Source organism: Paroedura picta, chromosome 8 (assembly GCF_049243985.1).
Source record: "Paroedura picta isolate Pp20150507F chromosome 8, Ppicta_v3.0, whole genome shotgun sequence".
NCBI classification, from domain to species: Eukaryota; Metazoa; Chordata; class Lepidosauria; order Squamata; family Gekkonidae; genus Paroedura; species Paroedura picta.
The window spans coordinates 25,550,066-25,575,848 of NC_135376.1; the positions used below are offsets into that span (position 1 = coordinate 25,550,066).

The 25,783-nt window shown below is 43.4% G+C and overlaps 1 protein-coding gene across 3 annotated transcripts; it reads left to right on the top strand.

Annotated features, from left to right (window-relative positions):
- Positions 1-325: 325 nt before the first annotated feature.
- On the top strand, positions 326-24,419 carry LOC143843130 (phospholipid scramblase 1-like). Of its 3 annotated transcripts, none has more exons than XM_077348749.1 (9): positions 326-400; positions 4,415-4,447; positions 10,810-10,872; positions 15,493-15,572; positions 17,996-18,038; positions 20,221-20,441; positions 21,050-21,211; positions 22,223-22,384; positions 24,055-24,419. In XM_077348749.1, exons 2-9 carry the CDS (start codon positions 4,441-4,443, stop codon positions 24,109-24,111), a joined length of 795 nt encoding a protein of 264 aa, XP_077204864.1. In that variant the 5' UTR covers positions 326-400; positions 4,415-4,440; the 3' UTR covers positions 24,112-24,419. The 3 variants fall into 3 exon arrangements, with proteins under 3 accessions (XP_077204864.1, XP_077204866.1, XP_077204865.1); XM_077348751.1 differs by having other exon boundaries at positions 21,098-21,211; XM_077348750.1 differs by lacking the exon at positions 326-400 and adding an exon at positions 1,177-1,242.
- Positions 24,420-25,783: the final 1,364 nt, after the last annotated feature.

Sequence of the window (25,783 nt, forward strand, 5' to 3'; positions counted from 1 at the left end):
TTCTCAGCTGCTGGAGAAGAGGTAAGTACCCCCTGGGGCTTGTGATCCGAGTCAATGAATCAACATATTCACCAGGCTTGGAACCACTTATGTTTTGCTCTCTTCGAACCCACACAGTCGGAGTCAAATGACTGCTAATGGGTGCATGGTCGGCTTTCTGCATACACGCAGGCATCTATTCAGGAGGACTGCAAGGTTTGCTTGTTTCACAGGCAGACTGCAAAAGCATACAGACATCCAAGATGCAAGTCCATGCTCACTACTGTTCTCCAGCACCTGGAACCAGGAAGTAGTGGTTACCATGACAACTGTTTCTATGTGCTCCCCCAGCTCCAGGCAACAGTGGAGCTGCCCTGACTCCATGGCAATGCAGAAGAGGTCTTCAGCCTCCTGAAGCCAGGTGGGTGAGGGGACAACAATATATGAAGTTGAGCCTGGTTCCTCCTCCATTGTGATGCTCCCATCTGATCTGGTGCCCTAAGCCAACAGCCCCCATCAGTCATGTACTGAAGACGAGCCAGCCCCTCAGAAATAGACTCCAGGCTGCCTTGCCACCTTGATGCCCTTAACAGAATCATGTATGGCAGAGGTAGTCAACCTGTGGTCCTCCAGATGCTCATGGACTACAATTCCCATGAGCCCCTGCCCCAGTGAATTGTAGTCCATGAACATCTGAAGGACCACAGGTTGACTACCCCTGATGTAAGGTACATGGGGCAGGGAGGTGAGGAAGAGGAAGCAAGAGGAGGAAGGATTTCTTCCTCTTTCACAGGTATTGCTGTCTATTTATGTGGAATATGTATGCCCCCAAAGTAAGACATGATGAAATCATGAAAAGTGCACTGACAAGCCATTCAAAACCCAGCCATAAAACAAATGGTGATGCAGGGTTTAAAATTCACAAATGGAAACCTTGTTCAGGAAGATAGATTCAAGTGGGTCGCCGTGTTGGCCTGAAGGCACAGAACAAATATAGAGCCCAGAAGCACCTTTAAGGCTAACACAGTTTTATTCAAGGGATGCGTTTCGTGTGCAAGCACACGAAAGCTCATCCCTTGAATAAAACTGTGTTGGCCTTAAAATTGCCGCTGGGCTCTACATTTGTTCTTGTTCAGGAAAGTTAACAAAACGTGAGTCCAGTAGCACATTAAAGAACTTTGTTGGTCTTATAGGTGCCACGAGATGTCCACTTCATTCTGCTGCTTCAGACCAACCCTGCTGCCCACCTGTATCATTTTTCAGGTTAAGCATCTTCAAAAACAGGCGCACATTCACCAGCGGGAGGAAACAAGTATACTCCACAGAGCTATCAGATGCAGGAGGGAACGGCTGGCTGGGTTTGATTTAGTTTACTCGCTTATCGCCAAATCAGAAATCAAATCAAAAATTCTCATATAAGAAACTTTGCTTACAAGAACCTTTGCATGGCTTGAGCTTCCAGTTCCACAAACAGCGTCTGCACATTGTGGGGTGCTTTGCCTTCTCATCCTGCCTCTTGAGGTCCCTAAGGCCACTTCTCTGGGCAAGGAGGGCAATGGGCAGGCATAGAATATGTTCAGACATCACTCTGACCTGTGGTTGCTCAAAATGCAAAGACTGCCGCGCAGGGCTGGAATCCTATCAAGTTTAGCGTGTAGCTAGCCCTGCTGAACAGTGTCCCTAGTCAGAGGACTGCGCTGTAGTTAAAGCCAAATGCATATTTGGTGCTCTGCTCCTGTGAATACTGGCAACCTCTAGGGAAGGCCTCAGGGGGAAAGTAAAATTTGGGGGGGGGAAACCCTTTTTTTCCAGATAGAAACCTTGGGAAATGGGGGCACATGGGGGGGGGGGCGGATCCTCCTGTGAAATATTGTCTCTTGTAAAATGAGAGAAACAGGCCACGTCTCCCCCCCCCCATAAAATATCGAGCATGAACACATTTGCAAAAAAAGTTGTTATTTTGTGTGAGGGGGGAGATACGAAAAAAATTGCCAATGAAATCCTTATTTCTCTTCTGTGTGAGAAAACCCTTGTATTAAAAAGCTGTTTGACTTCCTCTAAATCCATAGATTGAATACTGAAGCTTTCTTGATTCTTCCAACAGAAAAATTGGGAAATTGGGGGAATCCCTGAAACCCCCTTCCTCCCTCCCCCCTCCCATGATTTCTGCTCCATTCTGCTCCATTCTCCTTCCTAAACTGGAGTAGGTGATTTTTGTTTTAGCTAGGCATGGCATTTTTTTCAAAGATTGGCACAGTAATTATTATTATTATTATTATTATTATTATTATTATTATTTAATTTTTAGACCGCCCTTCTCCCAATAGGTCTCAGGGCGGTTTACAACATAAATAGTTAAAACACAATAAAATCCCCATAAAAACCCCAATTAAAAGTTACATATAACATATCACATAACATATAGCGGCGGTGGTCACAATTCTGATCTTAGTTCAACCTGGTGGAGAGAATAATGTTCAGAAGAGGGTGGCACCAGTACAATACATCTAACCATTATCTCGGTGTTAGAGATCTCAATATTGGAGGGGATCCTCTGATGGATTAGTGGGAGAGCTGCCCTGGCCTCAACCATATGCCTGGCGGAAGAGCTCCGTTTTACATCTTAACCTTTGTTTAGATAAGCAAAAACAAGAGATATTTCAAATATTGGATAGCATCAGTGGTTCGAGCCAAGGCTTCTATAAATATAATTCAGTTAACTGAATGCTTCCTTTTGGATGCCATCCCAGAATACATTTAGTAGAGCAAATGTCTTGTGTGCAGAATAGCCTGTATTCAATCCCAGGCATCATCAGTGGAAGGATTCCAGGTTGTAGGTGTTGGGGAGTGACTCTGCTTGAGGCTTTGGAGGACCACTGGCCAGCCGAGCAGACGGTCGAGTGTATCCCACAATTATCAGGCTTCATACAAGGAACCTTTCCTACTTCTTCCTCCTCTTGCAGTCCTCTGAGCCCTGCCAAATTTTCTACTGAGCAGTTGGAATGGTAGAGCAAAACTAGTGAAAATCGCTCCCCCCACCCCTCCACCAAAGACTTACACAAACAATTTTGTTGCAGGATGCTTGTTGCTGTAGGGGAAATGAAGCAAACTTATTAGCATAAGGTTATTTGAATAGTTAGAGCAACCAGCAATTTTCTACATTGTTGAGCTTGACCCTTGCTCCTACCTTGCTGATAAACATAATGATAACTTTCTAGGCTGAGCCCCTGCCAAAGTCAATAGTGTAATGTCCTGTGTTCACGTAACAGGGATGAGTTTGGCCTTGCTGCTCTTGCTAGCATTTATCGTTAACTCTTTGGGAAACATTATTTCACGAAATTGCACTTCGTACTTTACAAAAAATACAAAGATTTACCTTTGCAGTTTTGATCTATTTGGCCCATAGCGCTGGGCAATAATAGCTTTCCATTCTGTCTCCTTCTGTTCAACAGGTATGTCATCACAGGTTGTGCACTAACTTTTCATGCGATTTCCATGATGTCAGTGTACTTTTCCTTTGTTTATTTTTCTGAGTCAGGACAAGATCTGACAAGGCTGTGCCATTAGATAAGCCTTACTCGTGACTGTGTCATTCATTTTCAGATAGCTTGGCCCCTTTGTGGTAGCTATTATTGTTAGTGAAGGACAGCATATAATAAATGTGTGTTGGTGTGTGGTAAATAAAGCTAAATATAAAAATTAAGAACTGTTCACAATCCCTGTTTGATCCAAACTTCTCTGTATGTCTGGATGAGTCCTAAATGGCAACTTGAATGATAGAAGGGGCTATACAGGACATCTAGCCCAACCCCCTGCTCAGTGCAGGATCAGCTTAAAGCATCCATGATAGGTATCTGTCCAACTTCTGCTTGTAGACAGCCAGTGAGGGGGAGCTCACCATCCCTGAACATCTCTTGCCTTGAAACCCCACAGAGTCACAATAATAGACTCAGGGGTGGTGGCAGACTACCAGAGGGAGTGTGGGGGTGTAGGGGTAGCCTGACTACCTGTTTTGTAACATGTAAAATCTTGACTGAGGTACTGGGAGTTGGTGGAACAAATGAAGAGTAAGTTGGACAGATTCCCCTTGCACAATCTCTGGAAATGAAAACATATTATTTTAGATGAACCTTTAGCAAGTATTTGAACTATTTGTTTATTTAAATGGAGATGTACTTGCTTTTCCCAGTAGCTTTCCGGGAAGTTGATATAGTTAAAATCATATATTGTGAAAGCCATTTAAAAACATGGTTTCAGTGTAACAAAAACTACAGGCCCTTGAAAACAAAATAGCCTGCACAGTCTATAAAAGGTGCACAGACACCTTTTATAGGTTTTATAGGTTTTGTTTTTTAGAACGGTCTTTCAAATGCTAAACTCAAAAACAGAGATGAAAGAAGTGTTGTCTTCTAAAAACCACTCTTTCCCTCCCCAGAAACAATTGCATGTGGGTCTGTGGAAATGGCAGGTGAGTAACTTATATTGTTAATGTATTTTTCTGCCTTTCTTGACCAAAAATGTCTAGTTTTCATACAAATTAATTAAATGGGCCAGATCACTTCCAGATGGAATTACAGCATTATTATCCCTATCAATAAGATATTACTACAGAGTTATAAACCTCCTTGATAAAGCAGCTAAATCGTATAGCAAACATTTGCTGTGTGTTAGAAGACTGACTAAAAATCACATTTGACACCAAAACCAGTACTTCTGATCATGGCCAAACTACCAATTTGCTTTTACTGCCCATTAACTGTAGAAGGGATACAGAGCAAGAACAAAAATGTTTAGTGAACAATCTTTCAATGTGTTATTGTCAAAAGAATTAAGTCATCAAGATTTTATCAATAATAAAAGGCCTGACTTACCAGAGCTGCCCCATTGATGGGCAGTGGCACAGGTGCCTTAAGAAAGGTGCGAAGGGAGGACATGTGGCAGGCAGGCATGTTCAGAGGGTGCTCAGAAACACACACATCAGGGGCAGGGTGGAGACCGGGCCATAAATAGTACCATGGTCTGGCCCACCCTCTTTCTCCTGGACTGTTTGCAGCAGACAGTTCTCCCGCTCGCCCGCCCTGGGGTTAGGTTATGTTGTTAAGCATGTTCTCACCATGTGTGGTTTAAAGGTTTAAGGTGTGAAAACTGTATTTTGCATTATTGTCACATTATTGTCACAGCTTGCGGGATGGCATAGGAGGAGCCTGTGTTTTTTAGAGGAGGTCTAGCCTGCGTCCTAGACCTCTATGTTTCAGGGCCTCCTAAGCATAGGCCACCTAGTGCATAGGCAGCCCCACCTCTTAGGAGGCCCTGAAACCTAGAAGTCTTGGAACGCAGGCTAGACCTCCTCCAAAAAAAACACAGGCTCCTCCTATGCCATTCCACAAGCTCACACAGCTGGGTGGTTCAAGGTGGACCAATGGTGATGTGTGCCTCCAGTGGTACCTTGGGTGGGACACTTCCAATGTACGGAACTTGGTGGCAAAGGATCCCATGCTCCAGACTGGGAGACAGGAGGGGATACCTTCGGGGGCACTAAGATCATGTAAGGGAGGGGCGTGCTCGGCTGACCACGGCCGCAAAACTATGCTAGACCAACACTCCTAGGTTTGTTAAAATAAACCCGTGGCCTGGTTACGCCAAATTAATAAGAATCAGGGTCTTTCTTGAAGCCAGTAATGCCTGCTTGCCTGTCAATATATACTCTCCCACTATTCTATTCCTGATTTAAATACTTCAGCTGAAAAGTCACATCTGAGAGACTGGGTTTACACCTCTGATAATTTGATAGAGCCTCAATTTTAGGATTTAAATTCTCAACTTGGTATATACTCTACAAATCTGATCATCTTACAGTCCCCTGTCTCAATAGCCTTTGAATTTATACTCTTAGAGTGGCCTTTAGATCCATGCATTTTCAAACAATGCCAACTGCTTTTTCTGTCTGGTTATTATTCCCAAATACCAAAGGACCAATGCTTGTGTATTTGCGGAGATTAAATCCTGGAGATTTTGATTCATTATATCTTAGTATGCCTCCTGTATGTGAAACCTAGGACCACATTTCTTAAAGAATTATTAAATGATTTAAACTTTAATTTTGATTCTGTAAAAATAATTTTCTTATTATCAAACTGATTCTTATGTCACTCAAAGAATATCATTATTTGCTTTGACAGAAAAGAAAATTAGAACTAAGTAGATTTTAAAGAGAACAATCACCTAGAAATCTCAGGAATAGGTAATACTTAGGGCCATTTCGCACGGCTTAAAAATAGCACAATGGTTGCTAATTGAAAACGCTACTAATTTGGCATTACCCACGACGTCGTAGACAATCTGCAACACTCCTGAAACCGATCAGCAAAAAGCGCTTCGTTTTAGCGCTTTCAGGGGAATCCAGAAAAGTGGATTCACCCTCCGGATAGCGATACACTCCTGCAACCAATCTGCAACACTAGCGCTAAAGACCTGTGTGTTACCATTGTTGCGGGTTCTTCAAAGTCCCTCCTCCTGAGCCTGTCCTCCAAACTTCCGGCGAAGCGATCGCCATTTTTTTTTCTTGGAGCGAGCGGGGATAAACGCACCGGCGAGCCTCTTTCTGTTTAGAGGCTTCCCTGGCTTCAGTCCTTCACCTTTAGTCACTAAGCACAAACCACATAAAAGCCCGTTTGCTGAAATAAAGTCCCTTTATTTTTTACACATTAATTCAGCCCAAAATCGGGGCCGTGACAGGGGGGGGGATTTTTTTTTTATCACTCGAGGCAGCATGCCAACGATCATACAATCAAACGACAGCTCACATTAGGCAGCTGGATGGGTCTCTCCGTTGCAACGAATCTACCTAGATTCCTTGCTATGGGTCTGTTTTTTTTTTTAAAAACCTTTCTTAAAGGGAAAGGGGCTGTTTGGGAGCATGCTAACGGCTGCCCATTGGCTGCTTGACGGCCAGGGGCGGGACGAGCTTGGCAATAGCGCTTCCTTTCTAGCGATTTCTGCCGAGACCGGAAGCCTGTGGGAAACGCTAAAAAACGCAACTGATTCCACTACAAAGCCAGGTGTGCAAAACGACGAATTCCACTATTTTAAATGGCGATTTTTCATTCAGTGACCAATTTGCAACAAAGATCCCCGTGCGAAATGGCCCTTAGTACAGTAACTGTTTAACAACAGTATAGGATGGTTACTGTATTTATATTTCCCTTTTCTTCACTTTTAAAAAGCTTTCATTATTGTACCATTTTATCTTTATAACTTGGACATTTTTTCAATATTTTGTAATGGCCTTTGGCTACATGAATAAATTTGACTAACTTTGAATGAAATGGTACCTGCAAAGACTGGGATGCAATGGTAAGTATATATCTTTGCATGGCCAAATTTTAAGCTGCATTCAAATATCACAAGAAGCTCCAGGTAAACTAAGATGTGCATGAACATGGCTTTCCCATCCCCTCTGCCATGCTGATATGGACACCTCCTTATTTCCTTTTCATCTTGTGCATAGCATGTTGCTTCTGACCTTGATAGATCTTGCTAAAGCAGTTTCATGTGACAGATGGTTGCAGGAACTTGAAGGAATCAAAATGTTTATCTTCACAAGTTGGATTCTAAACCCCAGAAGCTCTCTCAATTCATGTTGGCATCAGTACATACCCAAGGGTGGCAGGTAGAAACACACTGGCCCCACTTTCCCCCCTATGCCAGGTCGCCAGGTGGTATACCTGACATTCGTTCATGCAGGAAGTGTATATGTGCAGGCATGGGAATGGGAACACTTCTTTTTTTAAATGTTCCCGTTCATGGGATCATATGTGCATGCATGTTCTAAGTATGTAGGCTCATAAGCCAGCAATTACCCATAAGGGGAATTAACACACTCATACTTGCTGTCTGTGTGTGTGTTGATTTCAATATGTGTAGGGCATGTGGACCATAATTAAAATAAGATAATTCAGACAAAATGTTACAACCAGCCGCAAATTAAAGAACAAATCCAAAAGTGCAGACTGCAATGATTTGGCCATGTCTGCAGAATGACTGCCTCATAAGCTCCTCTGGCAAGAATGACCAACTGAATGGAAGATCCAATGACTGGTGCCAAAGAAAACAAGGCTTAAACATATTGAGGAAGACTTTAGAAACCAGTGATTGACTATCCATATGGCCAAAACTACTGCCACCAATTGCCAAGAGTGGAAACATATTATAAACAAGGCAAAAGATCTAGCGGCACCTACAGCAGCGTATTGGCTGGGAGGAGAACTTGCTCCACCAACTGCCAGCTAAAGGATAAAAAGAAGTGCATATGGAGGGCTTGTATAATGCAGGTATAGAAAATAGGAAGAAAACAAATTGTCAGTTTAGCAGACTCTTGCATTCAGGCAGCAAGTGGAAGCACAGTTTGTTTCAATCTAACAGTTTTTCATCATGTTAAATGCAAGATGAGAGGGAGGCTAGCATGGTAGCAACCTCTGTTGGTGCACATCTTGGTTTAAGTGGATCTTGTAATGGCTGAATTTAGCTCACAAATTCAGGTGGCTTCTAGTGATGAGGTTAATGGAATTGTAAATAATGTTATCAAGAGAGTACCTTTGAAATCAGTGGAATCATATTCAAGTCAACAGGTTGAGGCTTGTGGCCCAAAATAATGAGTAATTTGAAGATTAAAATGGCTGTGGAAAATTTGGAAGCTACAGGAGAGTTTTAGGAAGCGAATCTAACTCATTGCTCTAGTTGAACAGAGTCATGTAAGGTAAGTAAGTTCTCCAATTGCTTATTCCTGCCAGAGACTGTGTGCTCTGAGCAGTTGGCCAATGACCAGAAATCCAGCAGGCCTCACTGTATTGTCATGGCTGTCCAAGTTACACCAGCTGTAAACAGCCTTTGGCAGGAAGAGAGTATGAAACTTTCCTATAAGGGAAGATGGAATAAAAATCCAAAGGCTACAATATCTGAAAACAAAATATTTGAAGCAGATGTGTTTCAAAAGATACGATGTCTAGCAGGGGGATTTTCTCCAATTACATTGAATTTTAACATTGGGAGTGTTCTGTCAAACAAATCTTCCCGCTTGAAAATTTATAATTGATCCGAAACTTTCATAGTGATGATATGGAACCCTCATACAAACAGGACTGCCTCTCCTGTTACAACTCCCTGGGCCTTTTCGCACAGGGATCTTTGTTGCAAATTGTTTGCGGAATGAAAAATCGCCATTTAAAATAGTGGAATTCGTCGTTATGCATACCTGCCTTTGTAGTGGAATCAGTTGCGTTTTTTAGCGTTTCCCACAGTCTTCCGGTCTCGGCAGAAATCGCTAGAAAGGAAGCGCTATTGCCAAGCTCGTCCCGCCCCTGGCCGTCAAGCAGCCAATGGGCAGCCGTTAGCATGCTCCCAAACAGCCCCTTTCCCTTTAAGAAAGGTTTTTTTTAAAAAAAAACGACCCATAGCAATGAATCTAGGTAGATTCGTTGCTACGGAGAGACCCATCCAGCTGCCTAATGTGAGCTGTCGTTTGATTGTATGATCATTTGCACGCTGCCTCGAGTGATAAAAAAAAAAAATCCCCCCCCCCTCTCATGGGCACGATTTTCGGCTGAATTTATTTGTAAAAAATAAAGGGACTTTATTTCAGCAAACGGGCTTTTCAGTTGTTTGTGCTTAGTGACTAAAGGTGAAGGACTGAAGCCAGGGAAGCCTCTAAACAGAAAGAGGCTCGCCGGTGCGTTTATCCCCGCTCGCTCGGAGAAAAAAAAATGGCGATCGCTTCGCCGGAAGTTTGGAGGAGAGAGCCAGGGGGAGGGACTTTGAAGAACCAGCAACAATGGTAACGCACAGATCTTTAGCGCTACTGTTGCAGATTGGTTGCAGGAGTGTATCGCTATCCGGAGGGTGAATCCACTTTTCTTGATTCCCCTGAAAGCGCCACAACGAAGCGCTTTTTGCTGATTGGTTTCAGGATTGTTGCAGATTGTCTACGACGTCGTGGGTTATGTCAAATTAGTAGCGTTTCCAAATAGCAACCATTCTGCTACTTTGAAGCCGTGCGAAATGGCCCCCTGTGTTCCCTTTGGTTATGCAAGGATGGCCAAACTGTGGCTCTCCAGATGTCCATGGACTACAATTCCCATGAGCCCCTGCCAGCAGGACATTTGGAGAGCCACAGTTTGGCCACCCCTGAATCTAGAGGCCTCTTGCAGGTGCTTGGCCCCAGGATGGCTTGGTTAGCTGTCACCAGGGCAATGCACTCTCTAATGACACCTGTGCCCTGCTGGACTTGGGTAGTTGCTGCAGGGCATGCAAAGCTGAATTATTTAGATTGGCTTTTGGAGAGTAAAAACATGTTTGGGCTGTTTTAATGGTGGTAAGATGATAGCCGCATATTTTAATATTTTAATGTTACTATATTACATTTGTTTTTATGTTATTTTACCTTATCAGTTTTAATGTTGCCACAGGACCCTGTGGGTGAGTGGTGACGAAAACAATCTAATAAATAGAAAATAAAGTAAGATGTACTTGTTAAACTGAATTCCTACATACATTTAAAACAGTATGATTTACTTCAATATGTATATAGGATAAACCATAAGATCGAACTAAAAATCAGAACAGAGTTCTCAGAATTTCATTCGTTCAGTATTGACTGAATAGTTATTTCAGATTGTGTTACAGTCTCTGCAAACATTACAAGTCAGAGGTTTCACACGATGTCATTGTAGCTAGCAAGCTGGTAACATTACTGATGCAACATAATGGGGAAAAATACATGTGTAGTCCTGGCACACTAGGATGAGATGAGGTGATAGGTATGTCTGCCTCTTCCAGTTAACCAGCCTGGATCCCCTGGAGCCCAGCCACCTTACAGCATTCCTATACCAAATGTTCCAGGTAAGAAGTGGATGTCTATACTAACATTATGGTTTGTTCAGAGAAACCCAAGCCATGTCCATATGCTGGCCGTGTGTTTGCGGTATGTTGCTTTCCCAACACTTCCATATGCAATTGTATGTCAAAGATATCCTAATGTATGTGTGTGTTTGCATGAATCTAACCATATGCATACCAGATGCCTTCCTTAATACCAAAAATAGAGAAAATAGTACTTAAAAAAGAAGCCCGGTGCTAAAATGAATAAAAATTGTCCAGAGGAATAGACAAGATTTAGGAGGATTACACAGGCCAGGATCAAGCACGGTGTATCAAGTGACAAGAATTCCAGGAAGCAGTAATAAGATTTTGTACCTGAAGTCTCAAATGGATCAAAGATGCCATATAATAATCCACCCACTCACCTTGGCTATCCTCCATATCTTCAGGGATAACCATGTCATGTTTTTTCCTTCAAATCCTACCCATTCCCAAAAGACTTCTTTTGGCCTCTCACTCTTTTCTCCCCCCACCCTAAACTGCCAGGATAGGTTCTTAGCACAGTTGTCTGTATGCTGATTAATTTGTCAACTATTGTGTACATTGTTGTTGCTATATTTAAATAACAGCAGTGATAATAATAATGGGCAGTGCAAGGAACGTTTTCTTTCTTCCAGCACAGTTCTTGTGAAACTTATTGATTTGGCTGGCACGGTGTGGCATATAAAATGTTATTCAATTGAGTGGAGTGCTCAATGTGCCTTGCTGTTTTGAATGATTTAATGGATGCATTTGTTTCTTTGAAACAGTCAAGTACCCAGCAAGTGTGTCTGTTAAGACTATTTAAACTGAAAAAACACATTGGGAATGGAGTACCCAGTGGGTTTCCTGATTGCAGGAACAGAGCCCTGCCTGCACTAGGGATATGAGGACAGGGGAGGGGGACACAAAGAGGCCTACTGTAGGTTAGAGGGGTCATCAGAGGGATGTGGAAAGTGTATATGTGTGAGAATAAATAAGACTGGGTTTTGAAACCATGCAACTCAAAAATCTGGTATCATTCAGTTAGCAGTAAGGGCTGTGTACAAAATGTATAGTAGGCATCATCTTGGAGCTACTGGAGAATTTCTGTTAATGGAAGAAAGGTGGGGTGATTTTATTGCAAATCTGCAATACTTGGGTCATATTGTTCCTAGGCAGGAGTACAGGCGGAAGACAAGGAAAACATGATCCATAGGTGGATGTCTAGTGATGGAAATCCTCCAGTGGATCCAGCTTCCATGGTAAATATAGGCATTTTTTGACTGGAGCAACTGTGCAGACAGAGGATTGAAACTTTAGTGTCACTTAGATAAATTGAGAGAAGCAGATTTGAACAAGGGATTTTTCTTGCAGTTTAACTGGCTTGTAAATCAAGCTGAAATTCCCCTCAAATCAGTTAGCCTCTTTGGCCTCCTCACTAGAATGAAAAATGCTGCAATAAATACTGACCTCATATAAGGGCAGGTTAGAGAGAATCCAAGATACATTTCTGATGGCTCCACATAGTCTGGCAGAGGCATGCAACAAGAGCTGTATGCTTTGCATTCTTTTCTCAGGTTGTACAGAGAAAAGGTTGTACGGAATGATGCTCTTGTATTCATTTTTATGCCAAAATGATGCAATTAAATGATTCTTTTATTTGCATTGTTTGCACTGTTATAATGTCAGCTCTATACTTTGAGGGGGAATGTTCATTGATGCTTTATTTCTGACTAGTAGTGAAGCCTGCTGTACTTGAAATACAGCGGGTGCTAGGAGGGCCCTCCCCGCTTCCTCCCAGGCCAGCTTCCTGGCTTCGTGGCTGGGGAAGTAGCTGGACCCAGCTCTTTCCCTTCTCAAGAAGGAGTTTCCACCGCCCCCTCCCCAGGCTCTCCCCGCCCCCTCCCAGGCCAGCTTGGGTGCTTCGGCGCAGCCAACCTGACGCTGCAGAGTGGGAGCGGGTCTGTGTGTGTGCGGGGCAGGGGGCGCTGGTGGCTCTGGTGCTGCCGTGACCGAGAACAGGCCCGCTTCCTCCGCTGATCGCGGCTCTTACGCCGCCGCCAATCACAGCCCCCGCCGGCAATCGCAGCACCGCTACCACGGCGGGTTGCGGCTCTGCTGGCTTGGGCCACCGCCGGCGCCAATTGTGGCCGTGATAGCAGGTCTTTTGAGACGGCATGTGCCGCCACTCCCTGCTCCGGCCCGAGTGCCGGCTCCGTCGTTGCTGGTGGCGCCTCCGCTGGTGGCGCTGCTGCCGGTGCCTTCGCCTCCATCGCGGCTGCTGCTGGGTCCTTGGGCGGGCCAGGGCGGCTGGCGGGGGCTCGTTGGGACGCGGCCTGAAGCGGCAAGACGCATCAGGCCGCCGGGCAGGGAGCCCCCGGCAGCCGCGCTCCGTGCAGCTGCCGGGGGCTCCCTTGCAGCCGGCCTGATGCATTGGAGGCACTTTGTGCCTCCGATGCGCCAGGCCAGCGGCAAAGGGAGCAACTGCGAGCCGCGCTGCACGCGGCTCGCAGTTGCTGGGGCTGGGAATCGGAGGGACCAATCGGCAGGCGCTGCACGCCTGCCGATTGGTCCCTCCGATTGTCTGTCTGGAGGAAGGGCCCTTCCTCATCACGGACACATCCCGCCCTAGAACCCCTTAGCCTTTTATTTAGTCCGTGGCGCCGGCGGCGCCACGGGAGGTTTAAAGGTATATTGTGACTCCTGGCTGCTACTTGGCATTCCACTGCTCTGAAAATGATTTTTCTTTTTGGTTCCCAACTCTGTAATCAGACTCCAAGGTTTTTGAATCTGCTTTTACATTCTATAGTGAAAAGTTTCTCTATTGCTTTGGGCTGACAGCCTTTCTATTGTGACAAGCAATACACATCTATTTACTGCTTCTTATCTCTCTTTCTCTCTTAAGTTTAGAGCCCTGAATTCTTGTACTCTTGTACTTGTACTCTTCTTGTACTCTTCCCTGAATTTGCATAACAGTCATGCTGCCTTCCCCAGACCTCAGGCCCATTTCCTTTTAGTGCTCTAATCTCTCTCCCTCCCTCCCTGTATTCTGAATCTCTACAGAAAGAGCCTTAACATCTCTGACTGTGTAATTGCTTAGTCTTATCTTATTCTGTAAATAAACCTACAAGAGGGGGATAGTAACATATCAAAATGACCTGGATACAGCCTACACTCACAATTTTTTTTCAGCATCAGAGTTGCCTATCCCAAATCAATCCAAAATAGGATGACTCTGAAGCATGACTACTGAAGTGCTCCTTTCTGCACTGAAAGCAGGCATTGAACAGAAACGGGAAAAAACACTTTTTGTGGCATTCTATGTCATCTCACATCAATCAACAGTCATTGGTAGGTCAGTAGGTTGGGGCAGGTACATTTCATTGCTTTCCTCTCTTTGTTCTCTCTCCACCTTTCCCCTCTTCACCCATCAATTTGAGGGGAAATGACTATTAATTTAAGGAGAAATTGGAAATCTGGTAGCTGACAGAAATCTAAGCTCCTATCTGCTGCTTGGGGGAAAATGCATGTGCTCACGCATGCACGTCTGCTTACAGACAAATCCAAAATAACTGTATGTCTCAACACCCCCCACCATGGTTTATTTCTTTTATGTTGCCCCCCCCTCTCACCTGGAATGCTAATATGATGTATCTACACATTTTGACAGCAGAGAAAGGGGAGGGGAGCCTTTTGGATAGTCCCCAGGATACTGATTCTTTAAAGCTGTGGTCCCCAACCTTTTTATCCCCGGGGACCACTCAACGCCGGGGACCACTCACCGGGGACCACTCAACGCCTTTTATTGAGGCCCAGTGGGGGGGGGGTAGTTTGCTCCTCTACTCTCAACCACTGCCCTAACACTCTCTGATCGCTATGGTAATGTTTAAACATCCCTTCAAAATAAGATACAGACACGCCACAACAATGAAGTGTGTTGTAAAGGGCTGGGGGGGATGAAGTAAAGGGCCGGGGGGGGGGGAAAGAGAAGGTGTCCTTCAGGGCCCACCTCCAATTAGTCGAAGGACCACATGCGGTCCGCAGCCCACAGGTTGGGGACCGCTACTTTAAAGGAAAGAAATTGCCAAGATGGGAGGGAAAGGGGAGAGGGAAATTTCTATTCTGTATTCATTAGACAAGATGAAGGCAAGTAGGCCTTTCACTACAATAGCGAACCCAGAAGTGAAAGCAGAGCTTTCCTTGCAGTTTCAATAAAGTCCTCTGCTGAACTATGCCAGTTACCAGAGACCACAGCATAATATTGGTGCTGAAGGCCTGGCTAAGGTGGTGGTGGTGGTGGAGGAGAAAATCCCAAAGAGATGCACATCAGTTCCTCTAAGAGTGTGTAATGGGAAAACCTTTCTCCAATTAAGTGGAGAAAATCCACCCTTGGATATGCCAAGGGATAAGTGGAGTGAGTCCGTAGGGGTTCCTGAAAGTGCAGGTTGGAAAAAAAGGGTGAATGGCACCAGAGTGGACACTGGCATTGGTGTAATTTTTTTAAAAAAACTGAACTGAATAAGCTTCAAACCCAGTGCATAATCAACCCTGGAAAGTGCGGGGGGAGGGGGGAGGTAATATGAATCTCACAAATTTGTATCTATTTTTTTCTCTCTCAAGGTCAGCCTAGTGACACGGTTTGGATGCCAGCACCACTTCCAGTTATGAACTGTCCTCCTGGATTAGAATATTTAACCCAGGTATTTCCCCTTTCTATATTTAAATGATGCTTGTTTTATCCTTTATCCTGGGGATCAAGCCCAATGATCAAACAGCTAGCATGTTTCCCCTTTCAGCTGTAAATCTCCCTCTCTGCCTGGGAGATTTATTTTTCCCATATTCTGCCCACCTCTGCGATGCCAATGCATTTGATCCTCACTGGCACTGTTACAGCATATATTCTCATCCACCCCAAAACCCTCATTTAAATAATTCAATAAAACATGTGAACACACATAGCACAACCAGGGTGGGGGGCCAGTAACAGGAACAGTCTTCACCCTCTGGCAACAGGTGGAAGCATCTCCCTGGGGAGGGAATTCTAAAGTTTTGGTGCCACAACCAAGGAGATACTTTCTTGAGTTGTCACCCACCAAACTTCAGATGGCCATGGCACCAAAGCTGGGCAGCTGATGATGGCTGATGTGACTGAATAGATTTGAAAAACATTCAAGAGCTGTATAATAACTACCAAGATAGCTCAGAGGCTTTGGCCAGTCTCAAACATCACCCAGTCTCAAACTGCCTTTGAATTTTGTTTTAGTAATCAGTTGCTGATGGATTTTTTCTGTCACTTCTACCTGTTTTAGTAACCAGCTGCTAGCAGAAGTGATTTACTTGTTCATACAAAACCACTTGCCTGAGGTTAGCAAAGCAAAGTTGAGTCACTTTTAAGGGAAACGGCTTCTTCCAGTTCCTATCCCCTCATTGCACTTCTGAGCCACTGTGGTGTACTGTTGAAAATGTCCATTGCACTTTCTGAAATGCTGCTTCCCCCCACCCTTTCATACTACATGATCTGTCACAGACTTTTTTTAATGTTCTAAGTTGAGCACTATAACACTAAACCAATATAGCTCTTCAGTACTCTAGTGGCATCGTTGAGATGCCTTGACTTTAATGGAGTCGAAGAATCTCAGTGGTAACCTCATAGCATTGTTGGATTAGTGTTATAGCGCTCAACTTAAAATGTAAAAAAAAAAAAAACCTTCAAGAGAAGATCCCACAGTGGAAAGGGCCGGGGGGGGGGGGGGGGAAGAAAGCAGCGCTGCTTGAAATGACAATAGTGATTTAGAGGGAACTCATTAACAGAAGGAAATTTGCTGCATGAAACCCACACCTGTGTTGCATTATGCAACATTGGGCTACCAATTAATAACTTCTGGTTTAGAATGGGAATGTGAAAATCTCCATACATTTCTTGAAAAAATCTAATTTGTTGCTATCACTTCCCATGCAAGTACGGTAATAAGTAGGAACAACTCTTAAGATTGGGCAGGGTGTGTGTGTGTGAATGTTGGAGGCTAAGCCTGAATCAGTTGCTAGAATGTCCCCTTGCTCTACTTGACTTGAGAGAGTCCTTGACCTTAGACAAGCTGCAAATGCTGTTTTCTCTGCAGCTTTCTTGTGTTTTGCTGTTGCAAAGCAACATGAGGAGGAACTGCTCCATGACAATGCGGAAAGATGACCATAAGAAGAGCCCTGTTGGATCAGACCAGTAGTCCATCAAGGCCCACATCTTGTCTCACACAGTGGCCAACCCTATCTCTCTGGATAACTTTATTTGTGGGTAGTACTAGTAGCTGCTTTTGGCTCCAAGATGGCAAACTCGGAGCATTTTCTGTTTCCTATTTGATCTGGGCCAGAATCTCTCTAATTTCACGTACATGTGATAGTCTGAGCTAACCTGATAGTGCTGAACCTGGAGGGTCCTTTGGCTTGAGCCTCATGTTGAGGCTTGTTGTTTTTCATAAGTATCACAATTTATTGTTATGTGTTCCATGTCATGTTTTTTAATTTGTATTATGGGTAGTGGCCCTTAAGCTAGGAAAGGCCTGGGCCTCTCTAGGTCTTTGAAAGGAGGTTTGCCAAGTTGCCCACTATGATGGGTAAACATTTGGTCATTGCACTAGGGATGGGGCATCACCATGGCACAAGATTGCTTCCAGGCTCATAACCAGAAGTGACCTCAAAGCATTGCACATTGTTTTAGGAGTTCACTAGATTTAAGTACATATGGACAACTGTTCCTAAAGCATCATGGAGTGCTGATTACTGCAGTCCCCACTGTCTTCTCCAGTGCTCCCAGAAGTACCTAGCCAGGGTCAGGCAACCCTATCTGAAAGGGCCTGGTGAAGGTCATTCCTGCCCTGTCCCAGCTGTTCTATCATTTCATCTGGGTTCTTTGGCTATGATTGTTCAGTGCATTAACCAAAAAGTCATCTCCATTGATTCATGGAAATAGTTCCCAATAAATGTGTTTTAGAATTAGGTAGAGCAGTTCAATTATAGAGCAGCCTGAGTCATGAAATCATGGGGACAGAACATGAAATAACTGGGAATATTAAGTTTTAAATCACATTGCAGTTTTAATATGTGCCTTTCTTTTAAACCACTGTAACAGATTGATCAGATATTAATTCATCAGCAGATTGAACTTCTGGAAGGTGTGTATTTTATTACGCTACTTGAGGTTCTTGGTGCATCCAGAGATATCTCAAATGTTTGTTCCTCAGCATCTTCAATTTCTTTGCAACCCTGGATGAGTGGAGATATTTGAGTTGTAAAAGCATTGCTTATTTGTAGCCCCTGAAATACAATTAGGAATGTAATATGTTGTTAACATTAATGAGCTGCATTTAATCAGACTACATAGCTAAGGTAGTGGGTATTACAGATTTTTCTTTCAAAAATCAGGTAATATCTTAGGAGAAAATACTTTCCTCACTTTTATTGAGCATTTATTATTCCGTAAACTGACCTTGTTCTCAAAGTAGTTGTGAATGTTTTATTGCCTCGTATTCCTGCCAGGTTTTACTTATTTAAGAGCTGAAGTGTTGACTTAAAGTCCAGAGTGTGAAAACCCAACCTTTGTCCTTAAAGAATGCCCTACCCTTTCCCACTGTTCTTCCTCTAGGTCCTATTTGTATACTGTGAAGTACAACCTGAAATGCAAAAGGCATTCAAGTCAGAAAACAAGTATTCCTTTTTCTCTTGGATTCTCTAGTGACCCCTCTTATAGACCTAGCTGTATATATTACACAGCTGGGACTGTTTGCATGAGCCAGATACTGTGATGGGCAGATTGCAGCCCATCTGAACTGTGAGGTCCAGAAGTACTGGACCCATCTCTCGTGTCTGGCAGTGCTTTGAAAAACAGCTGCTTAATCAGTCAAGAACCCATCATTCCCATCATGAGATTTATCTTCTCATTTCAGTTATCTGTTAACTTCACTATGAATGTGCTCCTGGATGCTGAAACGTGTATATATTCGTGTCTCAGCCTGCTTCCATTCTTAACGTTTTTCTGATCTCCTGTGTGCAGGTTTGATAGCAAGATCTGATCTTGAAGACTTTATTTAATGCCCTTTGATAATTCTCTTGCAGAAAAAGGGGGGTTCCTGCATATTCTCACTATGGATTACTATATATTTTTGGAAAAATATAATTGCTTTGAAATTTAAGGGCATTCTTTGGTGCCAAAACAAGACATGGTGGGACATCTATTTCTCCCTCTTCCTCTGCAATGTATGATAGAACTTAACTAGTCTCATGACAGCATACCATTATACATTTTCAGAATATCCTCTCATTGTAATGTCAGAGAGATTTAGATGCATGACTTCCATTCTCAGTTTACCTCTTAGATTTGTAAATGGAATTACCATATTATCTATGGTAATTCCATTTCTCACCAAGATTCTTGTTTGCTTCTTTTCACTTTTCTTTATATCCGATCCATCTGATCCATCCATCCAATCCACCAACCCACCCATCTATCTATCTCACTCCTCAACTGGGACCCCTGTGTCCCAGACTGGCATACTGTCTTCAACAACCAGTGGCACCCCTCAATAGTCTAGGCTTGAGCCAAAACCAAGACACTGTTAAAATCTGGCAAGCCAGGTCAGACCCAGGTCAGGGGCTCCTAGGCAGACTTCTTTGTCTTACACTTCTGCTTGGCCCCTCTGCCAGGGAAAATCTCTTCCCCAAGCCCAGCATCTAGACCTAATTGAAACATGATGGCTCCCAGTTCATAGACCCATCGATGCCTTTGTCTAAGCCCATCAATGGCCATCTCTGGACCAGGCAAGGGCATTGCTGAACATCCTACCCTATGGAAAATCCATCATAGAATCATAGGGTTGGAAGGGGCCATACAGACCATCTAGTTCAACCCCCTGCTTAATGCAGGATCAGCCCAAAGCATATGGTATTTATGATTTCTTGGTCTGTTTTAATTGATAATTTAACTGTTCTGTTGATTTATTCCTCCCCATCGATTCTCAGTGGTTTTCTTTTCTTCTGGAAGCTCATCTAGATATGTTGTCGTCTGCTATTCTTTGATTGGTGTTCAGGGTTTAATCTTTAATCATTATTCTACCTGATCTCTTGCTGATTGTATGCAATTTGTAATTTTTTTTACAGTTTTCTACTGTTGTGAGCTGCCCTGGGAAAGTTTTTATTGACAGGTTAGGATGTGAATATGGGTCAAGCTGACAGATACAGATGCCTTGATAAGGCCTTAGAACACTGTCGATTTTAGATGGTTATGAACATATTTTACTAATATTTGAATAAGAAATTGAATGTACTAATCCACCTGCCTTTATGTTGCTTGCTTAATAGTTATAACAGGTTTTGAAACAGCCAACAAGTATGAAATTAAAAATGTAATGGGTCAAAGGGTCTACTTTGCAACTGAGGAGAATGACTGCTGTACACGAAACTGTTGTGGGCCCTTGCGACCCTTTACAATGGAGATTGTTGACAACATGGGCCATACTGTTATTCTGCTCACAAGACCTCTCAGATGTGCCACTTGTTGGTGTCCTTGCTGCTTGCAGGAGGTAAGACACCTTTTGCTCCACAGTTTATGTTTTATTTTTTTCTTTTGATAAGCCAGCATTTTTAAGCAAAATTATATGGACATTTGGAATCCCGCCTTGTGTAATTTAAATGTCATTAGTTAGTTGATCATCAACCATTATATTTTTGTGGCTTATTTATGCATAGATAAAAGTTATGACAGAGAAATCATACCTTCTCTAAAGTATTTATATATATATATATATAAATGATCCTGGTCATGTATTAGCCCAGGGAATGTGGTTGCTGTGGGAAACCCAAACTGCACAGGTAGATTTTAAAAATGATCAGTTTGATTCCCAAAAATCCTATTCTCAAAACTACCTCTAATTTCCTGTCATCACCTTGCCTACACTTTTGCATAATGGCTGACACTTCTTATAGCCTGTTTCTTCTCCTTTGTTGCACGACCCCTCTGTAATTTCTTGGTAGTTTGCAGAAATCCTGAGTCACCTGATTCTTTGCAAGAATGCAAATTCCACATTCACTGGTATGACTATAGGTTGAACAAATTTTGGAGAGTGTTACAAAAACTGAAGCATAATTCTGTATTTTGAAGATGCAGTGTTTCTGTTTGTTTGTTTGAAAGCTTGAAGTTCATTCACCTCCAGGCATAACAGTTGGGTATGTTAAACAGCTCTGGCACCCTTGCTTGCCTAAATTCACTATCCAGAATGAAGCAGAAGAAGACATATTTACAGTTGTTGGGCCCTGTATAGTATGCAGCTGCTGTGAGGATATTAATTTTGAGGTAAGGTGATTCTACAGACCTGTGTTCTATGTTTGATTATGCTGGCTCATGACCTTTGTCCTGAGGGTGGGGAGTGAGAGATTAACCTGCTTCCTTTCCTTGAGTGGAAGTTACGGTGGGTAGAAGAGGAGTTTGTTTCTTTGTGATATTTAGCTTAATAGTAAAACCATCTAATGCAGGGGTAGTCAACCTGTGGTCCTCCAGATGTCCATGGACTACAATTCCTACGAGCCACTGCCAACATTTGCTGGCAGGGGCTCATGGGAATTGTAGTCCATGAACATCTGGAGGACCGCAGGTTGAATATCCCTGATCTAATGCATTTGATCCCAAACTTCTTCCAAGAAGTTTAGAATGACTAACATGAGGTTAGATATGATCTGCTTTTTTTTGTGGACTAGCAAAAGGATCAGAATTGATGGAGGACTCTCAGTGATCAAAGCCTTATGGGGTGGTGATTGCAGAGTAGAAGAAGAGTTGGTTCCTATATGCCGCTTTTCCCTACTTGAAGGAGACTCAAAGCGGCTTACAGTCGCCTTCCCATTCCTCTCCCCACAACAGACACCCTGTCAGGTGGGTGAGGCTGAGAGAGCTCTGATATTACTGCTCAGTCAGAACAGTTTTATCAGTGCCATGGCGAGCCCAAGTTCACCCAGCTGGTTGCATGTGGGGGAGTGCAGAATCAAACCCGGGATGCCAGATTAGAAGTTCACATTCCTAACCACTACACCAAACGGGCTTTCAGTAGGGGGTAAATTGACTAAGGGCAGGTGGAAAAGGTAAAGGTCTTCTGATACTTGTGCTGACACCAGATCCCTATACCTGTGCCAGAATATTCATTTATAAAAAAAATGTCTACTCTCCAGTCTTAAGGTCAGCAACCTTCTTACCTGAGATTCTGCAACACTTAACATTTGATAATGGTTTATACTTAAAAGAAATGATTTTCCAGACTAACTGTTGACCTGGTGTCTGCAAGAGTAATTTGAAAACCTCTTTTTCAAAAATTAGGTGAAGACAACCGATGAACAGTATTCTGTTGGAAGAATTTCTAAGCAGTGGACTGGTCTTGTGAGGGAGCTCTTTACAGATACTGACAACTTTGGAGTCCAGTTCCCACTGGACCTTGATGTTAAAATGAAAGCAGTCCTGCTTGGGGCTTGCTTCCTCATTGTAAGTTGAGTTGTCTCAATCCTACACCGTCATCAGTATCTGCTTAGCACATTTGTCCAGGATGGATTGGGAGGTACCTTTGTAATGATTTTGTGGACTAGCAAAAGGCTCAGAATTGATGGAGGACTCTCAGTGATCAAAGCCTTATGGGGTGGTGATTGCAGAGTAGAAGAAGAAGAGTTGGTGGAGTACCTTAAGGGTTTGAGAAGGTGGTACTGAGGGACTAGTCCAGGGGTACCATAGGGGCTCATGAGAATTGTAGTCTAGATATGTTGTCGTCTGCTATTCTTCTCCAGACCTCTGGAGAACCACAGTTTGGACACTCCTAGACTAGTCCGTGGCCTGTTGGGTCCCACAGGGGTCCAACTTGTCCCAGATGTTCTTTAACATCTATATAAAACTGCTAGGTGAGGTTATCTGAAGATCTGAGCTGGGCTGTTATCAATATGCAGATGTTCCTCAGCTCTGTTGACTATACCTGGCTGATTTCAGGAAGGCTGCAGAAATATTGAACCCTGCTTGGGGGGCAGATTTGGAGTAGAACTAGGTTAATAATTAAAAACTTAATCCCAGCAATTCTACTGGTGAACAGAAGGTCTGACCTAGGATTTACTGTGTCATTATAGGATGGGGTGCTTTACCCTTGAAGGAACAGGTACATAGTCTGGTTGTGTACTTGGACTCAGGCATATTTATGGATAAGCAGGTAGCAACTGTGCCCAGGAGGGCCTTTACCAGTTTTGACTTTTAGTCAGCTGGGCAGATATCTGCCCACTGTGATGCATGCCTTGCTTCCATCTGGATTAGATTACTGTAATGTGCTGTATATGGGACACCCTTGAGAAGTGTTGGTGCAAAATGCTGAAGCCAGGATGGTGACTGGAGTAAGGCATAAGGACCATAGTAGTCTAGTCACCCCATTTCTCCTGGTTCCAAGTCTGTTTCCAGCACAATTCAAAGTGGTGGTTTGGTTTCATGACCAACATACCTGAAATATTACCTACTCCTTTATGAACCTACCAGAACACTATAATCGTCTTCAGAAGTCCTACTTTTGAACATCCTTGCCTTGCAGATTAGTGGGTAGAAAGAGCTTTACTTTCCTCCACCACCAACCGAGTAATGATCTCTGGCCCTAAAGAAGCCTGCCTGGCCTAACCCAGGGCCAGAGCTTTCTCTGTCTTGGCCACCACCTGGTGGAATGAGCTCCCGGAGGAGATCAGGGCCCTGACGGAGCTAAAACAGTTCCGCAGGGCCTGTAAAAGGGAGCTCTTCCACCAGGCATTTGGTTGAGACCAGGTAACCAGCAACATCTACAGGGCCCCTGCTCACTCCCAGAAATCCACCCATGTGTTTTGCTCTGGACCTGTTTGCATTGTTATACTGTTACCTCTGTTACAGTTTAATGTTAATGGTATTGTAAAAAGCTGAGGTCCATGTACTGTTTTCCGCATTATATGTAAACTGCCATGAGCATATATATGAGCCTCGAAAAGCCCATCAAAATTTAGTAAAGGTGATATGTTAGATATGGTGCACATGTACTGTTTTCCGCATTATATGTAAACCGCCCTGAGCCTCAGGGGAGGGTCGTGTGTGTGTATAATGGACCTGTGGGAAACAGACTTTCATTGACAAGCTCATCTAATTATATTTTTCTTCCTTTGTAGGATTTCATGTTCTTTGAACAGGGGTATCATCGGCATCAGAGGATGGGAGTCTGGTAACAGGGTTGAATTCTGCATTGTGAACCTTTCAAAGACAACATTCATGCTACTGTTGTTCTTGCTTGGCTAAAACTAAGTATAAAGCCTATGCACTGAATGACATATTTGGAATTCAGGGTTTTGATGCTACACGCTGGAATAAGTCAACGTATGAGGCTGTGGCTCCAAATATAGTGCACATTGAAATGCATATTGAGGGTTTTTTAATATAGCAAACTTATATGGAGTGTGATTGTGTCACAGTACACAATGAGGGGGGGAGCTGTATGCAGCCAAGAATACTTTGTATATTAAAAAAATTGAACATACACTGTGTTCTTGTGCATTTTATTTAAGGAAAATAAAGTACTTTCCACTAGAGTTGTGTAAGAAAACCCAAAACCCTGTATTTTTCTGGGTTGGGTATACTGAACCTGAAAAGTATCAGGAAATATTTGGGAAAGCTATGGCAGTATTACAGCCTATGGTGATCATGTTGTTTTGTTTGGTGTGAGTTGCCCCAACCTGGCAGGCAAGGAGTGGTGGACTATACATTTAATAAACATAAATATAAACATTATATTCAGTGATCCCCATAGGTTATAATGGAGAATCAATGTGGGGGTGTCTTGGGCTCAGGGGGGCTATTTTTAAGGTCAAAGGACCAAATTTGCAAAAATGGCTCTGGTCAACCCTCCCCTCACCCCACTGCATTTGTAAAGATTGGGCCAAGGGGTCCAGTTCCATAGGCCTCAGAGAATGTGCCCCAAATGTCCATTGATTCCAGTGGAGGGGGGAGGATATTTGAGTATTAAAGGACTTAAATGCTTTTTGCAAGCTGCTGTGATAGTGCTAGTAATACTGAAGGCATTTAAAGGGCTCTCAGTACCTTTAAACACCTTCTCCAGACTCTGTATCCAAGCTTTGTACACTCAGTGGTCCTTCACTGCAAGAATACACACATCAAATGGAAAATCATGTTTATTGAAAAACAAATTTAAAATCTAAACATGCTTCATTTCACACTACTCAAACTACTACAAAAATCTCAAAACAAACAAAAAGAGACATCATGCAGGAAATATGGCAAAAGTCTGTCTCTTAAATCTATCTCAAGAGCCAGTTTGGTGTAGTGGTTAGGAGTGTGGACTTCTAATCTGGCATGTCGGGTTCGATTCTGCACTCCCCCACTGGCAGCCAGCATTTGTATAAAAGAAGCCCCTGAATTATTTCACTTGTATCCACCTCCATCCTCCTTGGTTATAGAGCAGATATAGCCAAGGGACCATCAGCTTACTGCTCTGCTCCTCCTGACAGGGAAGGAAGAAGGTTGGATGTCCTGAGTCAGAATTTATATTCTTCTGCAATTTGAGGTTTCAAAACTACAAAGTATGAAACAATTGTAACCGGTTTTCAGCTCTTCCTGTGGGAGAGGATTCTTCCCTTCCTGGAACTCCTGCCAGAAGATTAGCATCCCCTCGCTCTGCTGCTTCAACAGGGCTACACACCTGAATCTGTTTTTCAGGTTAAATATCTTCAAGGCTTCGGTGCAGTGAGAAGAAACAAGTATATTCTGAGCCATCAGATGGGAGCGGGGGAAAGAGAGAGACGGCTGGCTGGTTTTGATTTGCTCATTATTACCATTACCACAGCAGAAACAATAAATGCTTCTAAAACAACTGCTCCTCCCCCG

Excerpts from the sequence above, each read along its gene's own strand:
- LOC143843130 (XM_077348749.1), top strand. Across the intron at positions 21,212-22,222 it reads GTGAGGATATTAATTTTGAG|GTGAAGACAACCGATGAACA; the intron begins GTAAGGTGATTC and ends TTCAAAAATTAG. Across the intron at positions 22,385-24,054 it reads TTGGGGCTTGCTTCCTCATT|GATTTCATGTTCTTTGAACA; the intron begins GTAAGTTGAGTT and ends CTTCCTTTGTAG.